The 19,148-nt window shown below is 45.5% G+C and overlaps 1 protein-coding gene across 8 annotated transcripts in view; it reads left to right on the forward strand.

Annotated features, from left to right (window-relative positions):
• klhl12 (kelch-like family member 12) overlaps positions 1 to 19,148 on the forward strand; it is a 37,930-nt gene that overhangs the window by 1,537 nt on the left and 17,245 nt on the right. For 4 of the 8 annotated variants that reach the window (XM_042342060.1, XM_007901602.2, XM_042342061.1 and 1 more), the window contains exons 2-7: positions 170 to 318; positions 4,415 to 4,649; positions 9,880 to 10,033; positions 14,950 to 15,167; positions 16,902 to 17,051; positions 17,609 to 17,723. In XM_042342060.1, coding sequence (XP_042197994.1) covers positions 4,467 to 4,649; positions 9,880 to 10,033; positions 14,950 to 15,167; positions 16,902 to 17,051; positions 17,609 to 17,723 — 820 coding nt within the window. In that variant the 5' untranslated portion in view covers positions 170 to 318; positions 4,415 to 4,466. Of the gene's footprint in view, positions 1 to 169; positions 319 to 2,960; positions 3,045 to 4,414; positions 4,650 to 9,879; positions 10,034 to 14,949; positions 15,168 to 16,901; positions 17,052 to 17,608; positions 17,724 to 19,148 lie in introns of those variants that run through there. The other 4 variants (XM_007901603.2, XM_007901604.2, XM_007901605.2 and 1 more) reach the window with 4 other exon arrangements.

The following is a 19,148-nucleotide window of genomic DNA, read 5'->3' on the forward strand; positions in this document are numbered from 1 at the left end:
TTTGGGCTTTTGAGAGAAGAGAAAGAAAAATGATTTTTTTCCAAAGAGCATTTGTCATGGAATGTGGTGGGAATATTATATTTTGCCGGTAGTTGGCAATGACCACTATCTTATTTTTCTTCTTTGTTTATTGCACTACTTAATATTTTTCTAATTTACTGTATTACAGTAGGTGTAACTGGGAAAAGCTGGAAGTAACTGGAATTCAGACTCAGTGACCCATGAAATTGACCTTGGTCGGTCCTGGGAGCGCAGAAAGACCTGGAAAGACTACATGGCGTAGTGTAAGAACAAGTAACTCTGGCTCAGTGAGTAAATGTAAGAATAAATAAGGCTTTTCAATACAGATGAATATAAGAACTTTGTCCCATTCAATATTTGTCAGAATTGTATTTCTATACATTAATCCAAAATATTTAAATTACGTATATACTGTACAGCTATTGTTTATAGAATCCTACAGCTGAAAAGGAGGCCATTTGGCCCATTGTGTCTGTGTCGGTTCTTTGAAAGAGCCTTCCAACTAGACCCACTTCCTCGATCTTTCCCACAGCCTTGCAATTTTGTTCTTTTCGAATATGTATCCAATTCTATAAGAACATAAGGAATGCTAGATGAAAAAAAGACCAAGGTCCATCTAGTTCACCTTCCACCTTCCTGGTGGTCGCATGCACATATGTCCTGAACTACCTATGTACTGTATCCCATAATATTATTTGCCCCCAAAAAACAATCTAATCTGTGTTTGAAGGAATCAACATTTCCTGCTTCAACTGTCTCATTAGGGAGCCTGTTCACTATGTTCACTAGGTTCAATAGGTTCACTATTCTCTCACTGAAATGGTGTTTACATAGTTTTGTTCTGAATTTACCCCCCTTCAACCACAGGCTGTGTCCTCTGGTTTTACTATTCTGGACAAGTTGGAACAGCCCGTCATGATCTATATTGCTTTGCCCTTTTAGAATCTTAAAGACAGCAATCATGTCGCCTCTTAATCTTTTCTTTTCCAGCATGAACTTAACCAATTTATATATTTATCTCTTTGTCCAGTCCTTCCACTCCCTCAATCATTTTGGTTGCCCTCCTCTGTATCTTCCTGATTTCTCCCATTTCCTTTTTGTACTGTGGCGACCAGTGCTCTAAATATGTACACCGTGCTCTAAATATGGTCTCACCAATGATTTATACAGTGGCAGAATTACCCAACTATTTTGGCTGCAATTGATCTTTTGATACATCCCAACATCTGGTTTGCTTTACTTACTGCCACAGAGCATTGTTGGGGGAGCTTCAATTTATTGTCAATCAGGACTACCAGGTCCTTTTCATCTTCCATACATATTATTTTCTGTCCGTTCAAATAATAGTTCCTTCTTGAAATTTTTGTCCCCATGTGAAGTACTTTACATTTCCCCACATTGAATTTCATCTGCCACCGGTCCCCCGAATCCTCCTGTAACCAATCTTGTTCAGCTTTGCAATCTATCACCTTCATCAGCTTGGTGTCATCTGCAAACTTAGCCACTGTGTTTGTGACTCCTAGTTCCAGATCATTTATAAAAGTATTAAACAAAAGGAGGTCCCTAAACAGACCCTTATGGATCTCCAGTGGTAACATTTTCCCAGTCTGAGGACATTCCCTGTACCATCACCCTCTGGGTTCTTCCGGTCAACCAGTTGTGTATCCATTGTAATATACTTGCACTGATTCCCGCTTTCTTTACTTTCAGTACCAGCCTCTCAAGAGGAACTATATCAAAGATCTTACTGAAATCCAGATATGCAACGGCCTTACCCTTATCAAGCTCCCCTGTCATACCGTCAAAGAAAAACAGTAAATTAGATTGGCATGAACCCACATTGGCTATCATTTATGTTTTTATTTCTGTCCAGGTGCTTCATGATTTTATCCTTAATAAGAGTCCATAATTTTACCCACAATGAATGTCAAACTTACTAGTCTATATTTTCCTGAGTCACGATTGTTACCTTTCTTAAAAATAGGAGCAACATGTGTGTTTCTCCAGTCCCTTGGCACCTCTCCAGTATTCAGTGATTTCTGAAAGATTTGTGCCATTTCTGCGCTTCCTCCCTTAGTTCCTTGAGGATCCTCAGATGCAATTTATCCGGCCATGCGATTTATTTACCTTAAGTTTACACAGCTGTTTGGCAACCATGCTGGTAGTGATATGACTAGTGCTGCTACTTTCCTCTGGGACATCCTTGAGTTCTCTTTCCAGATCAAGTTAACTGTCTCCTCTTTTATAAAAAGTGATGCAAAAAACGTATTTAGCACTATTGCAGCCTGTGCAGCATTATTTGTCATGTCCTCTCCTGAACCCACCCTCAGTGGCCCTATTCCGTCACTTGGTTTTCTTTTACTCTTAATGTAACTGAAAACGTTTTTGCTATTATGTACAGCTCTTACCATGTTCAATTCGAAGATTTTCTTTGCCATTCTGACGCCTTTTTTTTTACAATCTTGGCATGCCTTCTGGTATAGAGTCCGACTTAATTCTGTGCCATTTTCCTTCATGGTCTTAAATGCCTTTTTTTCCCTCTTTATGAATTGCTTCGTAGGCCCGTCCGATCAGGCAGAGTGCTGTTAAGCTTGGTACCTTTGCTTCGCATGGATACACATTGTTCCATTGCTTTCATAATCACCTCCTTGAAAGAACTCCATAGTTCCTCCACTCCATTCACCATTTTTAAGCTAGCCAGGCCCTCTCCGACAAGACTTCTCAAGCGCACAAAGTTGGTCCTCTTGAAATTTGGCAGCTTTGTTTAGGTTTTTATAAACTCACCGATCCTTGAGATGTCAAATGTGATGGCACTGTGATCGCTTTTGCTTAATGCTTCTCCCACATTTATGTTGCAGATTTGAACATTCCTGTTACTCATTAACAAATCCAAGATGTTTTCTCCCCTGTTGGCTCTATTACAAACTGCATCATAAAACAGTCTTTTGTGGGTCAGACAAATCAATGAGTTGAGCACCAGCTCTTAAGGGGGAGTGGCCCATGCAGGTCAATGCGTGCATGAGGTGAGAAAGCTCTGATGGCAGGAGAGCCTCAGTCTTATTGACTCATTTAGGACTTAGTGTCTGACTTACGGTTGGTCAGAACAGTAGTGGTCCTGGAATTGAAGGTAGGGGGAGAGCGATAGAATTGGATGGGAACATATAGATGGTGAAGAGGAGAGGACCAAGGATAGAGCCTGAGGAACACCACATGTGACTGTGGGCTGGGAGGAGAAGCTATTGGAGGAGACAAGTGCAGATGTTTGGATAGGTAAGAGGGAAACCAGGAAAGGACAGAATCAAAGAGGTGGAGATTGGATGAGAGATGGTGGCGAAGGATGGAATGGTCCACTGTATTGAATGCAAAAGAGAGGTCAAGGAGGACAAGAAGGAAAAGTGAGCCCTGGTTTCAGATGGAGAGAATGTTGTCAAGTATAAATATTGTGAATTAGTACTAGCCAATAGTAATTAACTTGATACCTATTGAATTGTTAGAGGTTGGTTTTAATTTCATACAAACCTGATAGATCATACAAAAGGCATAAAGGCAAAATAATGGGAATCGCTGGGAACACTCAACAGGTCAGGAAGCATCTACGGAGAGAGTTCTGACGAAAGGTCATCGACTTGAAATGTGAACTCACTTTCCTCTTTCCATAGATGCTGCCTAACCTGCTGAGAGAGTGTTCTCAGCGACTTTTGTTTTTATTTAATGATAGATCGTACACTCATTTGTTAAATATTGTATCAAATATTGCAATGTATATTACATGACCCTGTCATCCTCATCCTCGCCCAAATCCACTGGCTTACCATCACACAGAATACAGTTCAAGATCCTGGTCCTCACCTTCAAAGCACATAGTCTTGCTCCCCCTACCTATGTGACCTCCTAACACCCTACCATCCTGCTCGCTCCCCCCACTCAGCGGGTGACAGCCTGCTTCACGTCCCCCGCCTCGCTCGGCCCACTATTGGCGGGCAGGCCTTCTGCCACTCTTCCCCCACCCTCTGAAACTCCATCCCGCAGTCCCTCCGCCTCGCCCCTCCCTTGCCTCCTCCCTGGCCTCCTTCAAGACCCATCTCAAGACCCTCTTTCACCATGCTTCCGATCTCCCTGCTTCTTCCCCTGTCCTCCACTCTCCCCAATCCCAGCCCCCCGGCTCGGGTCCGAAACTCTTTCTGGCCAGTGCCTTGGCATGTCCTCCTGACATGAAAGACCATTTACACATGTAATTTTTGTTGTTGTTGTATATTAAATGATGTATAGCTTTGTACAAAATTGTATAAATTGTACAAAGTTATAATATGTGTAGAAAATATTAGAGGAGATTTTCTCCGAGCAATTAACTATCCTGATTGTTAGTACAATATTTTATTTGTTTATTTCTAAGTGTTTAACCTCGAGAACCTTCTCCACGGTCTGTCAAGGTGGAAAGGCTCAACATGGCTCCTCGGGATATAATGACCAACTCACATGCCAAGTCTATACTGAACACTATGAACTCCCTGAGGAAGAGTAATACCCTGTGCGATGTCACACTGCGAGTGGACAGCAAGGACTTTCCTGCTCATCGTATTGTGCTGGCAGCGTGCAGTGATTACTTCTGCGCCATGTTCACCAGTGAGGTAAGCTGACCTTTGTAGAGTCCTGAGTGATTAGAGCACTCACTTTGCAAGCAGGAGGATCTGGGTTTGATCCCGGCAAGGCGAAATGTTGGTCAAGTTTCCTTACTCCACATGCCTCTCTTACAGTAAGTAGGAACCCGGTTGTCAGTTGATTGGCGGATCGCTTTTCCGGGGGTAATAATCCCTCAAATTAAAAAAAATGTGATCACACAATCCATGACTGTTTGTCTGTGCACAATTGGCTGCCGCGTTTGGCCCACAAAATATACGTGAATTCACTTTACAGACATCTCGAAGACGTGATAAGGTGCTATATTAAATGCAAGGATTGTTATTATTATCTTCTCGGAGCAGTGGGTGTTATTTCACATGCAAACCTCAGCAAAACAACTGACCTCAGCCTGAAATTTGTCACCATTGAGCTCTATCTGATTCCATTTCCCTGACTTAAACTTCTCGTGTTTCCAGGAGCATTTAAGTCACTTTAGAGCTATACCCATAGCTCTCACTTCATCCTTAAGTACGTGGCAACTTGCATTGTATCAGCACTTTCAAACATACTACAACAACTTGCACTTATATAGCGCCTTCCATGCAAGGTAGTGTCTCAGAGCACTTAACGGTGGCGGAGCCTGACTCCAAGCCAGGGCGGAGGCGGGGAGGTGGACGTAAGCATGGTCGAAGATGAAAGTTTTCAGGTGGGACTTGAAAGAGAGAGGAGGCAAGGAAGAGGGATTGAGAGAGAGTGTTCCAGAGTTTTGGGGCGTAGTGGCTGAAATCGTGACCTCCGATTGTGGGATGGAGGGTGCTAGGGACGAGCAGGAGCCAATGCCAGTCAAGTGGAGGTGCCAGGTAGTGGAGTGGGGAGTGAGGAGGTCGGAGAGGTAGTGAGGTGCCAGGGAGTGAATGGATTTGAACACAAGAGTGAGGATCTTGAAGTCGATCGGTTCGGTGATGGTGAGTCAATGGTGGAGCCTGGGCCATAACTGGTGAGATGTGGGTACGGAATTTGGTCCGGGTCAGTATGTGGGCGGCAGAGTCCGACTGAGCTGATCTTGTGAATGGTGGAGCTGGGGAGACCGGCGAGGAGTGAGTTGGAGTAATCCAAGTGGGAGGTGATAAACGCATGGACGAGGGTTTGGGCTGCATTTGGGTAAGGTACAGTCAGAGGCGGGCAATGTGGCGGAGATGGAAGAAATCGGTTCTGGTCACAGACCGGATGTTGGGGAAGAAGAACAGCTGGGGGTCGAACCAGATGTCTAAATTGCGCACAGTGAGTCTGAGGGAGAGCCCAGGGAGGTTGAGGAGTTCAGATCCGCAGGAGTGAAGACTTTGACGGGAGCCAAGGAGTATGGCTTCCATCTTGTCCACATTCAGCTGCAGGAAATTTGCACTCATCCAGGCCCAGATATCTGCCAGACAAGCTGATAGGATATTGGCGAACCTGGAGTGAATACTGGAGGATTTTTGTGTCAACCGCATACATGTAGAAGTTTATCCAGTGTCTGCGGATGACATTGCCAAGAGGGAGTATATAGATGAGGAAAAGAAGAGGTCAAGGATGGAGCACTGAGGTACCCCGCAGGTGACCGGGTGGGAGCGGGAGGAGAAACCGTTTGCCGATGAAGTGGAGGCAGTTGGTTAAGTAGGACTAGAACCATACAAGTGCGGTCCCACTAAGGTGGATGAGAGAGGAGAGGCGGTGGAGGAGGATGGCGTGTTGGACTGTGTCGAACGCTGCAGAGAGATCTAGGAGCATGAGGAGGCAGAGGCTGCGCTGGTCATAGATAAGAGAGAATGTCATTTGTGGCTTTGACAAGCACTGTCTCTGTGGGCAGGGCAAAAGCCACACTGCAGGGGCTCGAGGAGGGAGAGGTGTGACCGAAGTTGACCTGCAGCAATGGGTTCCAAGACTTTGGCAAAGAAGGGTAGGTTGGAGATGGGATGGTAGTGTTAGAGATTACAGAGGACGTGGGTGGGTTTTTTGAGGAGGGGTGTGATGACAGCGGTTTTCGGGGGGAGTGGAACAGAGCCTGAAGAGGGGGACTAGTTGACAGTGTCGGCCAGCAGGGGGTCGAGAAGGGGAAGTTGAGTGACCAGAAGCTGGGTAAGGAGGGGGTCGAGGTAGCAGGTAGTAAACTTCATCCGGGTGATTGTGGTTGAGAGGGAGAAGGGAGGGGGGAAGTGGCAGGAGCCATGGCGGAGGGAGAAGGCGGTGTGGATAGTCTGGGTGGGGTGGAAGGGGGCATGAGAGGGGAGGACGACACAGCCAAGTGGATGTTTTCAATTTTTTTAGACAAGAAGTCTAGGACTTATTCGCACTTGACCTTTGATGTGAGGATAGAGGGGTCTTGAGGGGGGGCACGGAGGAGGTGATGAATGGTGGAAAACAGCATCTTTGGATTATTGTTTGCCTCCAGGGTGACTTTGGAGTAAAAGTTAGTTTTGGCCTGTGAACAAACATATTGCATTGAAAACATCAACACATTTTCCATAATCTTATCAGATCATAAAACAGATTAAATAAAAGTTCAGCATTTACAGAACCACTGATTCAGATTGTCAGCCATAAGAAAATTCAATCGAGACCAGCAGACCTGTTTTGTGCTTTGTGTGTATATAATTGGGGGCAATTGGCACCAGTGCAAAGAAGCTGGGAACTGCGAATACATTTGCACTGATTGTTTGAGGGCCACTTTCAGCACCTTGAGGAAACTTAAAAAGCATAGTGGTTAAAGTACTCGACTTGCCAGCGAGAGGACCTGGGTTCAATTTCCAGGCAGGATGAAACATTGGACAAGCTTCCTTACTCCACATGTCAGTTCACCCAGTAATAATAATAATCTTCACATTTGATATAGCACCTTATCACGTCTTTGAGACGTCTCAAAGCGCTTCACATAATATACTGTAAGTAGGAACGCAGTTGTTAGTCGATTGGCGGATCACTTTTCTGGGAGGTAATAATCAAAGCAATTCTGTTCTGACACTACTGTGCTGTGGTACATCCCCATCTCAAGTTCTGTGTCTGAACAGCTCAAGTTCTGAATAATGTAATGTAATACCTGGTATAATATTTAGCGCCTTATCATGTCTTTGAGACATCTCAAAGCTCTCAAAGGAGTACTTTCTGCACCCATTCCTGCTTCAGACTGTCACACACAGCGCATGTAGTAAAGTGGGGTTTGGTAATTGCAGCACTGCATGCCCTGTGTTTTGAGGTATGTGTCCGCTTAGCACAATATTCAAATAGATAATCAAATAGAATGTAGAAAGTGCAGAGGAGAACTGAAAACGGAAATCAGAGGGGCAAAGAGATTGTATAAGAAAAGACAAGAGGGTAATATAAAAGAGAACCCTAAAGTATTTTATAAGAATACAAAGAATAAAAGGTTAGTCAGAGGTAGGGTGGGGCTGATTGGGGACCAAAGAGGAAATCTTCTTGTGGAGGCAGAGGACAAGGCTGACATACTGAATGAGTACTTTGCATCTGTCTTCACAAAAGGAGAGGATGCAGCCAATGCCACAGCATCGGGGGAGAGGGTAGACAAATGGGATAAGATAAGAATAAACCGAGAGGAGGTGCTAAAAAGGTTGACGGTGCTCAAGGTAGACAAGTCACCCGGTTGAGACGGGTTGCATCCTAGGTTACTGAGGTAAGTAAGGGTGGAAATAACGGAGGCTCTTGCCATAATCTTTCAATCCTTCTTGGACACCGGGTTGGTGCCAGAGGACTGGAGGGTTGCAAATGTTACTCTCCTGTACAAAAAGGTGCAGAAGGATAAACCCAGGTACTACAAGCCAGTCAGCCTAACGTCAGTAGTGGGGAAACTTCTAGAGACTATAATCCGGGACAAAATTAATTTTCACTTAGAAAAATATGGGTTAATAATGGACAGTCAACACGGATCTGTTAAAGGCAAATCATGTCTAACAAACCTGACAGAGAGGGTGGATGAAGGTAGTGCAGTTAATGTAGTTTATATAGATTTTCAAAAGGCATTGAATAAAGTACCACATAAGAGACTTGTAAGAAAAATAGAAGCCCATGGTATTAAAGAGACAGTGTTATTTTTATTTGTTGGAGCTAATGGAGGGTGGAGCTCTGAAGGCCAACAAGCAGAACTGGCTGGGAGACAGAAAGCAGAGAGTTGTGGTGAACGGTTGTTTTTCTGATTGGAGGCATGTGTGCAGTGGTGTCCCCGGGGCTTGGTATTGGGACCACTGCTGTTTTTGTTCTGTATAAATGATCTGGACTTGGTTATAGGGTGTATATTTTCCAAGTTTGCAGATAATACTAAGCTAGGAAAAGTGATGGTAAAAGTGATAGTAACGGCAAGAAGACATAGACAGACTGGTAAAATGGGCAGACACATGGCAGATATAAGATAAACTGTATAATCTTTAAGGGGGTGAAGGAACAGAGATCTGGGGGTTCATATAAGTAAATCTTTGAAGGTGGCAGGACAGGTAGATAAAGCTGTTAAAAAAGCATACGGAATACTAGGCTTTATAAATAGGGGCATAGAATACAAAAGTCAGGAAGTTATGATGAACCTTTAAGGCGCTATACAAATGTAATCTTGTTGTTGTTGTTTATAAATACTGGTTAGGCCTCAGCGTGAGACTGTGTTCAGTTCTGGGCCCCACACTTTAGGAAGGATGTCAAGGCATTGGAGAGGGAGCAAAGAAGATTGACCAGGATGGTACCAGGAATGAGGGGCTTCAGTTATCAGGAGAGGTAGAGAAGCGAGGATTATTCTCCTTGGAGCAGAGAAAGAAGGTTAAGAGGAGACTTAATAGAAGTTTTTAAAATTATGAGGGGATTCGATAGGGTGAACAAAGAGAAACTATTCCCACTGGTGGGAGGGTCGGTAACCCGAGGACACTGATTTAAAATAGTTGTTAAAAGAAACAGAGGGGACGTGAGGAGAAATGTTTTCACAGCGAGTTGTTGGGATCTGGAATGCATTGCCTGAAAGGCTGGTGGAAGCTGATTTGATAACTTCTTTTAAGTGAGAAGCAGATAATTATTTGGGGAGGACAAGTTTGCAGGGCTGTGGGGAGAGAGCGGGGGACTGGGATTGAATTGGACAGCTCTTTTAAAAGAGCCGGCACAGACACGATGGGCCGAATGGCCTTCTTCTGTGCTGTATATAAATATTTTTTAAACAACAGGGAGAGCTGGAGGTTCTTCTCTAAATAGCTGAGTTACCGTTTCTCCTCACAGCTTTCGGAGAAAGGGAAGCCGGATGTCGACATCCAGGGCCTGACCTCCTCTACCATGGAAATCCTCCTGGACTTTGTTTACACAGAAACAGTTCATGTCACAGTAGAAAATGTTCAGGAGCTGCTTCCTGCTGCCTGCCTGCTCCAACTCAAAGGTGAGCTCTGTGCCAGACTCATAATAATAATTTGGTCACTCAATCCATGACTGTTTGTGGGACACTGCTGTCAATTCACTTTACAGTATATTCTGTGAAGCGCATTGAGACATCTCAAAGACATGATAACGCAATATCAAATGCAAGGGTTATTATTATTATTCCCAAATTCAGGTTTCATGGGGTTTGTTCTGGGAGGAGGAGCAGAGGGAGAAGGTTTATATCGCTTCTTGCCAATTTCCTCCCCTGTGGTTGTTACTTCCATTTTTTGTGCTTCCATTGGAGATCATTCCATGATGCTGGCAGTGTATTTGTGAGTCTAAACCATGGGGATCAGCACAACCGAGACTGACACAGCCCTTATCCAATGTCCAATCTCCAACAGGGGTCACTAAAGAACATTCAGGAACAGAAACCCTGACCTATTTCTTGTCTACTCTCCCCGCCGTCCCCAACCACTCCCCCCCCACCCTCCCATTGTCTAGAACAGGGTGGTCCACCCTTTTGGCTGCTGTGGGCCGGATTCCCTATTAGAGAAAGGTCCGCGGGCGCATAAGCAATAATTTGTGTTTCCCTTCCAAAAACATAACAACATTTACACAGCACCTTTTTCAGCCACTATCACCCCCACCTTGAAGAAACCTTCCCTTGACCCATCACAGCTATCTAGCTACCGGCCCATCTCAAATCTCCCCTTCCTATCAAAAGTCCTTGAGAGAGCCGTTGCCTTCCAGCTTCGCTCTTTCCTCTCCTCTCACTCCCTCCATGAACCTCTCCAATCGAGTTTCGTGCTGCTTTGGTCAAGGTCACAAACAACATCCTGACCATGTGTGACCAGGGCTCCCTCTGCCTCCTCAACCTCCTCGACCTCTCTACCTCCTCTCCTCCCATCTCAACCTTCAATGTTCTGTCCTTGACTGGTTCAGGTCCTACGTTTCACACCGCGTCCACTTCGTTACGGCAAACAGCTTCTCCTCCAGCTCCCGCACCATCTCGTGCGGCGTTCCTCAGGGCTCTGTCCTCGGTCGCCTCCTCTTCACCCTCTACATGCTCCCCCTTGGTGACATCATCCACATACATGGGGTAAATTTCCACATGTATGTGGATGACACCCAACTCGACCTCTCTGCCTCCACTCTCAACTCCAGGATTACTGGCGTCCTGTCCGACTGCCTGTCCGACATCAAGTCCTGGACGAGGGACAACTTTCTCCAATTCAATGTTAGCAAGACTGAGGCCCTCCTGATTGCCTCGCACCAGTGCCTCGGGCGCTGGCAGCATCACCCTCCACGACTGCACACTCAACCTCACGAAGCCAGTCAGAAACCTTGTTTGACTCTGAACTGTCCTTTCTCCCCCACATCCGCGCCATGACCGGCACTGCCTACCACCACCTCCGCAACATTGCCAGACTCCGCCACTGCCTCACCCCTCAGGCCCCCAAACCCTCACCCGTACATTCGTCACCTCGAGGCTTGATTATGGGAACTCCCTCCTCATCGGCCTTCCCAACTCTTCCCTTCAAAAGCTGCAGATCATCCAAAACTCTGCAGCTCGTGTACTCTCGCGCACCAGGCTCGTGACCCCATCACTCCCACCCTCGCCCGACCCCATCACTCCCACCCTGCCCGACCCCATCACTCCCACCCTCGCCCGACTCCACTGGCTTCCCATTCCCTAGAGGATTGAGTTCAAGATCCTCGTCCTCACCTTTAAGGCCATCCATGGCCTCGCCCCCTCCTAACTCTGACCTGCTGACCCCACACCAACCTGCCCTCTCCCTCCGTTCATCGGGCTCCGGTCTGCTCCATGTCTCCCGCCCAACCCGCCCTACCATCGGTGGCCGGGCTTTCAGCCTCTCTGCCCCCACACTCTGGAACTCCATCCCACGGTCCCTTCACCTCGCTTCCTCTCTTGCCTCCTTCAAGGCTGGTCTCAAGACCCTTCTCTTCGACTGTGCCTTTGGTCTCCCTCCCACCTCTCTGCCTTCCCTCACCCCTACCCCACCCCTCCCCCATGCTCGGGCCCTGACACCTGTTCAGCGCTTTGGGACGTCTTCCCGACGTGAAAGGCGCTCTATAAATGTAATTCTGTTGTTGTTGTTTTCATGTTGGAAGGACATCTCAAAGCGCTTGACGCTGTCATCGGGGCCTCCTGAGCTGGAGTGGGAGCCGAGGGAGTTGGGATCGGGAGGGGAAAAAATAACCAGAAGCATGGTCAAACAGTTTATCTTGATGTGCTTTGAAAGAGAGGAGGGAGGGAGCGAGTCAGAGGGACTCCAGGAATGGAACTGCAGAGAGTGAGGGCAAAATGGCGATGGCGGGGCAGATGTGTTTTGGGGCATGAAGCAAGCCGGTGTTTGCTGGGCAGAGGGAACAGGTGGGTTGGGAGGTCGCAGAGGTGGGTAGTTGTTTGGGGAGAGGAATGAAGGACGTAGAAAGGAGAAAGAGGTAGCTTTCTGTCAGGAAACTACACGGTACTTATCTCGGTGACTGTCCTTTGTTTCCCTCCACCTGCAGCGGCTAAGAGAGACTCCGATCATCTGTCCTGATAGTGAACAAGTTTGTCTTTGGGGCGGATAAGTTTGCAGGGCTATGAGAGCGCGGGAGAGTGTGGTTGATTTGGAAGCTCTTTTAAAAGAGCCGGCACAGACGCAATGGGCCGAATGGCCTCTTTCTGTGCTGTATAATTCTATGATTCTATGAACCACGAAACACTGTCATCACTTCTCTCTCTTTCTCTGCTCTCACTCTTTTTGTTTCACTCTCTCCTCTCCCTCATGTTCTCTCTCTCTCAATCATTCTCCCTTCTCTCTCACGCACTCTCTCGAGCGCACACTCCTTTTCTCACACACTCTGTCTCACACTCTCCCCTCTCACACATTCTCATTCACTCTCTTGCTCTGCTTTCTCCCTTCCTCTCAGTTTATTTTACTCCCTGTCTCTCAATCACTCTCTCTCCCTTCTCTTTCAATCACCCTCTCTCATTCTCCCCCCCTCTTTTTCTCTCTCTCCTCTCTCACACACAGACACATTCTTTCTCTCAATCCCCCTCTCTCTCCCCTCTGTCTGTTTCACTCTCCCCTTCCTCTCTGTTTCTCTCCCTCTCTCAGTGCTCCTCTCTCCCTCTCTGTCCTCCTTTTCTGTCCCCCTCTTCTCCCTCTCTGTCCCCGTCTCCTCCCTCTCTGTCCCCCTCCCCTCCCTCTCCTCCCCTTCTCTCCTCCCTCTTTCTTCCCCACTCTCAATCCCTCTCCTCTCTCCCCTTCTCTCAATCCCTTTCTCTCTCCCTCTCTCTCTCTGTCCCCCTCTCCCCGTCCCTTAATCTCTCTCCCAATCAGCCTTGCAGTTCACTATGTGCAGCGGCCGGAGCCGGCGCAGTTGCTAAGGACGCAGTGGATAAGGAAACGGGTTTCCCTTCCCCTTGGCTCCAGTACACAATGCAGTAACGGCCGGTATTACTTCCACTCTCTGCGCTGTGTCCCCCCAACCGCCGGCTCCTGACGCTGCTCTGGGAGGACGTTCACCAGGAAGGGAGGGAGCGCAAGTTGGAATGTTGCCATGTAATGTCACCCACTGAGCCGCCTGTTGGTCCACGCTGGTCTAGAGCAAGGTGGTCTAACTGCCGAGTTCATCTCTTCCCCCCCCCCCTCCATTTTGTCTGGCCCACCCGCTCCCTCCATAACCCGTAAATGTTATGTTATGTTTCTGGAAGGGAAATACACGAGTATTGCTTGTGCGGCTCACAGACGTTTCTCAAATAGGGATCCCGATCCTCAGCAGCCAAAAGGTTGGACTCCCTGGTCCAAGGTGAAGCATCCCTTGTGGCTGCTTGGCTAATGGGTCTGATTTGACCTGGAACCCAGAGTAACCTGTTGGAATCACTTGTTTTGGTGGTGTTGATGGTATCCAGGTTACATTCTGGCTAACTTGGTGCTGACAGGGATGTCACCATCAGATTTTGAAACCTTTAATGAAGCATTTTATGTGATTCTTAACAACTAATTGCTTTGCACTTAGGGTAACCCCTCAAACAGAACCAAGGGAGGGCGATTTAAGGAAATTGTCCAGACACAGTTTGAGTATTCAGCAGGATCCCTTTAGAACGCACTTTATGTTAATGAGGATGTCTGAGCTGATGGATTCAGATCACTGTCTGACCCATTGCCTACCTCGTGTGGAGTCCTGTAGCTCAGTGGTTAGTGCACTCACAAGCGAGAGGACCTGGGTTTGATTCCCAGGCAGGGCAAAATGTTGGGCAAGTTTCCTTACTCCACACTCCTCTATTTACCACAATAAAAAGGAACCCGGTTGTTAGTCGATTGGCGAATCACTTTTCTGGGGGTAATAATCCCTTAAAAAAATAATAATAATAATTTGGTCACTCAATCCACGACTGTTTGTGGGACACTGCTGTGCGCAATTGGCTGCTGTGTTTCGCCCACAAAATATACAGTCAATTCACTTTACAGTATCGGTCAAGCGCTTTCAGACATCTTGAAGATGTGATCAGACGCTGTATCCAATGCAAGGTTTATTATTAAGGTTGTCCAGCTAGCATTAAGCAGCTGAGACGTGCTCCTGATGTGAAAAGCAATTATATAAATATATACTGTATTGTTATAATGGGGTTGCCCTGTATACATTTTAAAATGGTTTTGAAGGTGGAGAGTGCAAGGCAATAGGTTTGCGGAGCATGGGAGACCAAGTGACCATTGTTGGTGGGACAGAGGAACAAGCGAAATTGGAAGAGTGGAGGATATTGCAGCAATAGGGTGGGTAAGATTATGAAGCAATTTGAAATTCAGCACAGAGATCTACTGATCGCTGGCTCCTGGAGAATTGGAGGAATGGTAATGAATGTGAGGCGAGAATCTAGACTGATCTGATAAATCTCCTCTCGTGCATGTTGTTCACCAGGGGTGAAGCAGGCTTGCTGTGAGTTCCTGGAGAGCCAGTTGGACCCATCAAACTGCTTAGGGATCCAGGATTTTGCAGAGACCCACAGCTGTGTGGACCTGATGCAAGCCGCAGAGGTCTTCAGCCAGAAGAACTTCCCTGAGGTCGTCCAACATGAAGAGTTCATGCTGCTGAACAAGGAGGATGTGGAGAAGCTGATCAGGTGTGATGAGATTCAGGTGGGGCTTCACAGTGTCATAGAGAATTTAACTGGGTATGAATCACTCTTAAGAACATAAGTACCTAAGAAACGCTAGACGAAAAAAGACCCAAGGTCCATATAGTTCACCTTCCACCTTCCTGGCGGTCGCATTCACATATGTCCCGAACTACCTATGTACTGTAACCCATAATGTTATTTCCTAAAAGAAAACCATCTAATCTGTGTTTGAAAGAATCAAAACTTCCTGTTTCAACCATCTCCCTAAGGAGTCTGTTCCACAGGTTCACTATTCACTCACTGAAATAGTAGCTGTGTAGATTTGTTCTGAATTTACATCCCTTCAATCACTGACTGTGTCCTCTGGTTTTACAATTCTGGACTAGTTGAAACAGCTTGTCATGGTCTATATGGTCTTGCCCCTTTAGAATCTTAAAGACGGCACTTGTGGATTATAATTATAGTAATAATAATCTTTGCATTTGATATAGCGACTTATCTCCTCGACTTATCGAGACGTCACAAAGCGCTTCACAGGATATACTGTAAAGTGAATTGACCGTATATTTTGTGGGTGAAACGTGGCAGCCCTGCGCACAGCAGTGTCCCACAAACAGTCGGGAATTAAGTGACCAAATTATTACTATTTTATTTATTTATTTTGAAGGGATTATTACCCCCGGAAAACTGATCTGGCAATTGACTAACATCTGAGTTCTTAATTACTGCTAGGTAAACAAAGCCGTGTGGAGTAAGGAAACTTGCCCAACATTTCGCCCTGCCTGGGAATCGAACCCAGGTCCTCTCACTTCACTTTACATTATATCCTGTGAAGTGCTTTGGGATGTCTTGAAGACATGATAAGGCGCTATATCAAATGCAAGGATTATTATTATGGTAGTTGTGTTCCATTACCTCCACCAAGCAGTTTTTTCAATCCAAGAATCCAAATTCTTTGCAAGTTGTAGTTTCAGAGGGTTCTTGGTGCCTAGGTTTACATTAAGATGAGCCAGTGATGTGTGTCTCTGATGTAGACTGACACAAGTTTGTGAAGTCAACTCTGGAGCACTAAGTGCATCTATAAGCCCTTGTCATTGTGCATTAGAGTTCCTCATCTTAATGCTGGTATTTTTTCAGAGATACCATTTTATAATAATAACAATAATCCTTGCATTTGACATTTTCGCCCACAAAATATACAGTCAATTCACTTTACAGTATATTCTGCGAAGTGCTTTGAGACGTCTCGAAGAGGTGATAAGGCTCTATATCAAATGCAAGGATTATTATATACCACCTTATCAAATTATTGGGATGTCTCAAAGCGCTTCACAGAATATACTGTAAAGTGAATTAACTGTATATTTTGTGGGCGAAATGTGACAGCCAATTGCACAGCACAGCAGCGTCCCACAAACAGTCGTGGATTGAGTGACCAAATTATTATTATTGATGTGTAAGGGCTAATTACCTCTGGAAAGTGATCTGCCAATCGACTAACAACCATGTTCCTACTTATTGCCAGATAAACAGAGGTGTGTGGAGTACTGAAAGTTGTCTAAGGTTTTGCCCCTACAGTGAAAAGTCATGAAAACAGCGAATATTTATTTCTGTGTTTCTTAAGTAGTAACAACAAAATAAAAATAAGCAAATGTGCTGTTGCCTCCTGTTTGTTTGATGCAGAGCAGAAATGCTGAAGCATTACTTCTGTGCGTGAACAGTGAGTATATTGGAATATTTGTTACTTTTCCAGGTAGATTCAGAGGAACCTGTGTTTGAAGCTGTGTTAAATTGGGTAAAACACTCCAAGCAGGAACGAGAGGATTTTCTCCCAGATCTGTTGCAGTATGTCCGGATGCCGCTGCTTACTCCACGATACATAACGGACGTAATTGATGCTGAGGTAAGTGCACCTAACTAGCTCACTACCCGTTTGGAGGAAATTACCCAACCGTTGAAATGTTTCACCCATCGGATCCTACACTATGGAGTGGGTCAACCTGATCTGAGAGTAAAGTCCAGCTGGTGAGATTCTGCTCACTCTCTCAGGAGGGGAGGAAGAGAAGGGCAAGGTCTTTCCTAGTAAAAGTACTCTAATCTTTCATATACTAAGTATAGCAGAGACCCAGACACACTCAGACTTGTGAAGACATCCCTTTTGATCCCTTTTGTGCAGACATCCCAGATCATCCCTTTTGTTAGCTCACAGAGCTAAAGATTTGTCTACACCTCCAAGACTCTTACTGATTGTCACCCATCAGCAATACCTTGGATTAACTGTGGATCTGTGGTTTTGCTTGATGTGTGCCTGGAGCCAGTCCAGTTCCAGTGGGACTTTTTTCTCTCTCTCTCTCTCTTTCCCCCCCTCTTCCTCCCATTCTGCCAACCTTCTGCTACTGAATCGAGTGTTAGAAGGGACATGTACACTGGTGGGTTGTCACTTGTTCTCTCTTTCTCCAGCCACTGATTCGGTGTAGCCTTCAGTGCAGGGATCTTGTAGATGAAGCAAAGAAATTTCACCTGAGACCAGAAATACGCACACAAATGCAGGGCCCCAGGACCCGGCCACGACTGGGTGAGTCCCACTGTGAGGGCAGTACTTGTGCTTTGTACTGTTACAATTCATTTATTGTGGGGTCCTGTGTAGTGGTTAGAGCACTTGCCTCACAAGCAAGAGGAACTGGTTCGATTTCTGGGCAGGGCGAAAAGTTAGGCACTTATTCTTTAGTGTATTTAATGAATCATGATTGTTCAACTTGCTCAGAAGAATAAATCAATGTGGACTTCAGAAACTCTGCAGAAGATTAGGGGTTGAAGTAAGTCACATTTCATTGAGAAAGAGAAGGAAGTCAACCAAGACCAGGTCAAATCTGCTAAAGAGCAGTGCCCTGGAACTGCAGGGGATTACAGAACCTAAATTAAGTGGTTTTAACAAAAGAACCACCTCTATCTGACATTTAATGGTAATCCTTGCATTTCATATGGAGTCCTGTAGTTTAGTGGTCAGAGCAAGCGAGAGGACCTGGGTTTGATTCCTGAGCAGGGTAAAATGTTGGGGAAGTTTCCTTACTCCACACACCTCTGTTTACCTAACAGTAAATAGGAGCCCAGTTACTCGATTGGCGAATCGGTTTTTCAGGGGTAATTATTGCTTCAAAAAAAACTAATAATAATTTGGTCACTTAATCCACATCTGTTTGTGAGACGCTTCCGCAATTCGCCCACAAAATATACAGTCAATTAACTTTTTACAGTATATTCTGTGAAGCGCTTTGAGAGATAAAGCGCTATATCAAATGTAAGGATTATTATTATTCAGGTTTGTAGAACACTGCTTTAGGCTGACCAGATTGTCCTATTAGTTGATCTATAAGCAAATTTTCCTGTCCACTTACCATCTAACCCCATACTGAATTTACCTACGGAATCAAAGTGCTTGAAGAGTCATCCAAACTCTATTGTGATTCAATTAGACTGAAATTTCCCAAGTGAGCAGCAGAAAGTCTTTAGTTCTCATACAAATAATAATAATAATAATAATAATCCTTGCATTTGATATAGCGCTTTTCACGTCGGGAGGACGTCCCAAAGCGCTTCACAGAACACACTGTAAAGTGAATTGACTGTATATTTGTGGGCGAACGCGGCAGCCAATTGCGCACAGCAATGTCCCACAAACAGTCGTAGATTGAAAAATGACCAATTTATTATTGTTTTTGGTTTTTTGGAGGGATTATTATTAGGCTCTGTGTGGAGTAAGGAAACTTGCCCAAGGTTTTGCCCTCTGCCTGGAATTGAACTCAGGTCTCTCACTTGCAAAGCGAGTGCTCTAACCACTGAGCTACAGGACTCCAAAACTCCATACAAAAGGAAGAGAATATAATTAATTATGGTAACAAAATAATTTGTGCATTTGGTATAGCATCTTATCCTGTCTTTGAAACATCTCAAAGCGCTTCACAGGATATATTGTAAAGTGGCCTTCTGCATTTCCCTCGTG

Source organism: Callorhinchus milii, unplaced genomic scaffold (genome assembly GCF_018977255.1).
Source record: "Callorhinchus milii isolate IMCB2004 unplaced genomic scaffold, IMCB_Cmil_1.0 Scaffold19, whole genome shotgun sequence".
In the NCBI taxonomy this organism is placed as follows: domain Eukaryota; kingdom Metazoa; phylum Chordata; class Chondrichthyes; order Chimaeriformes; family Callorhinchidae; genus Callorhinchus; species Callorhinchus milii.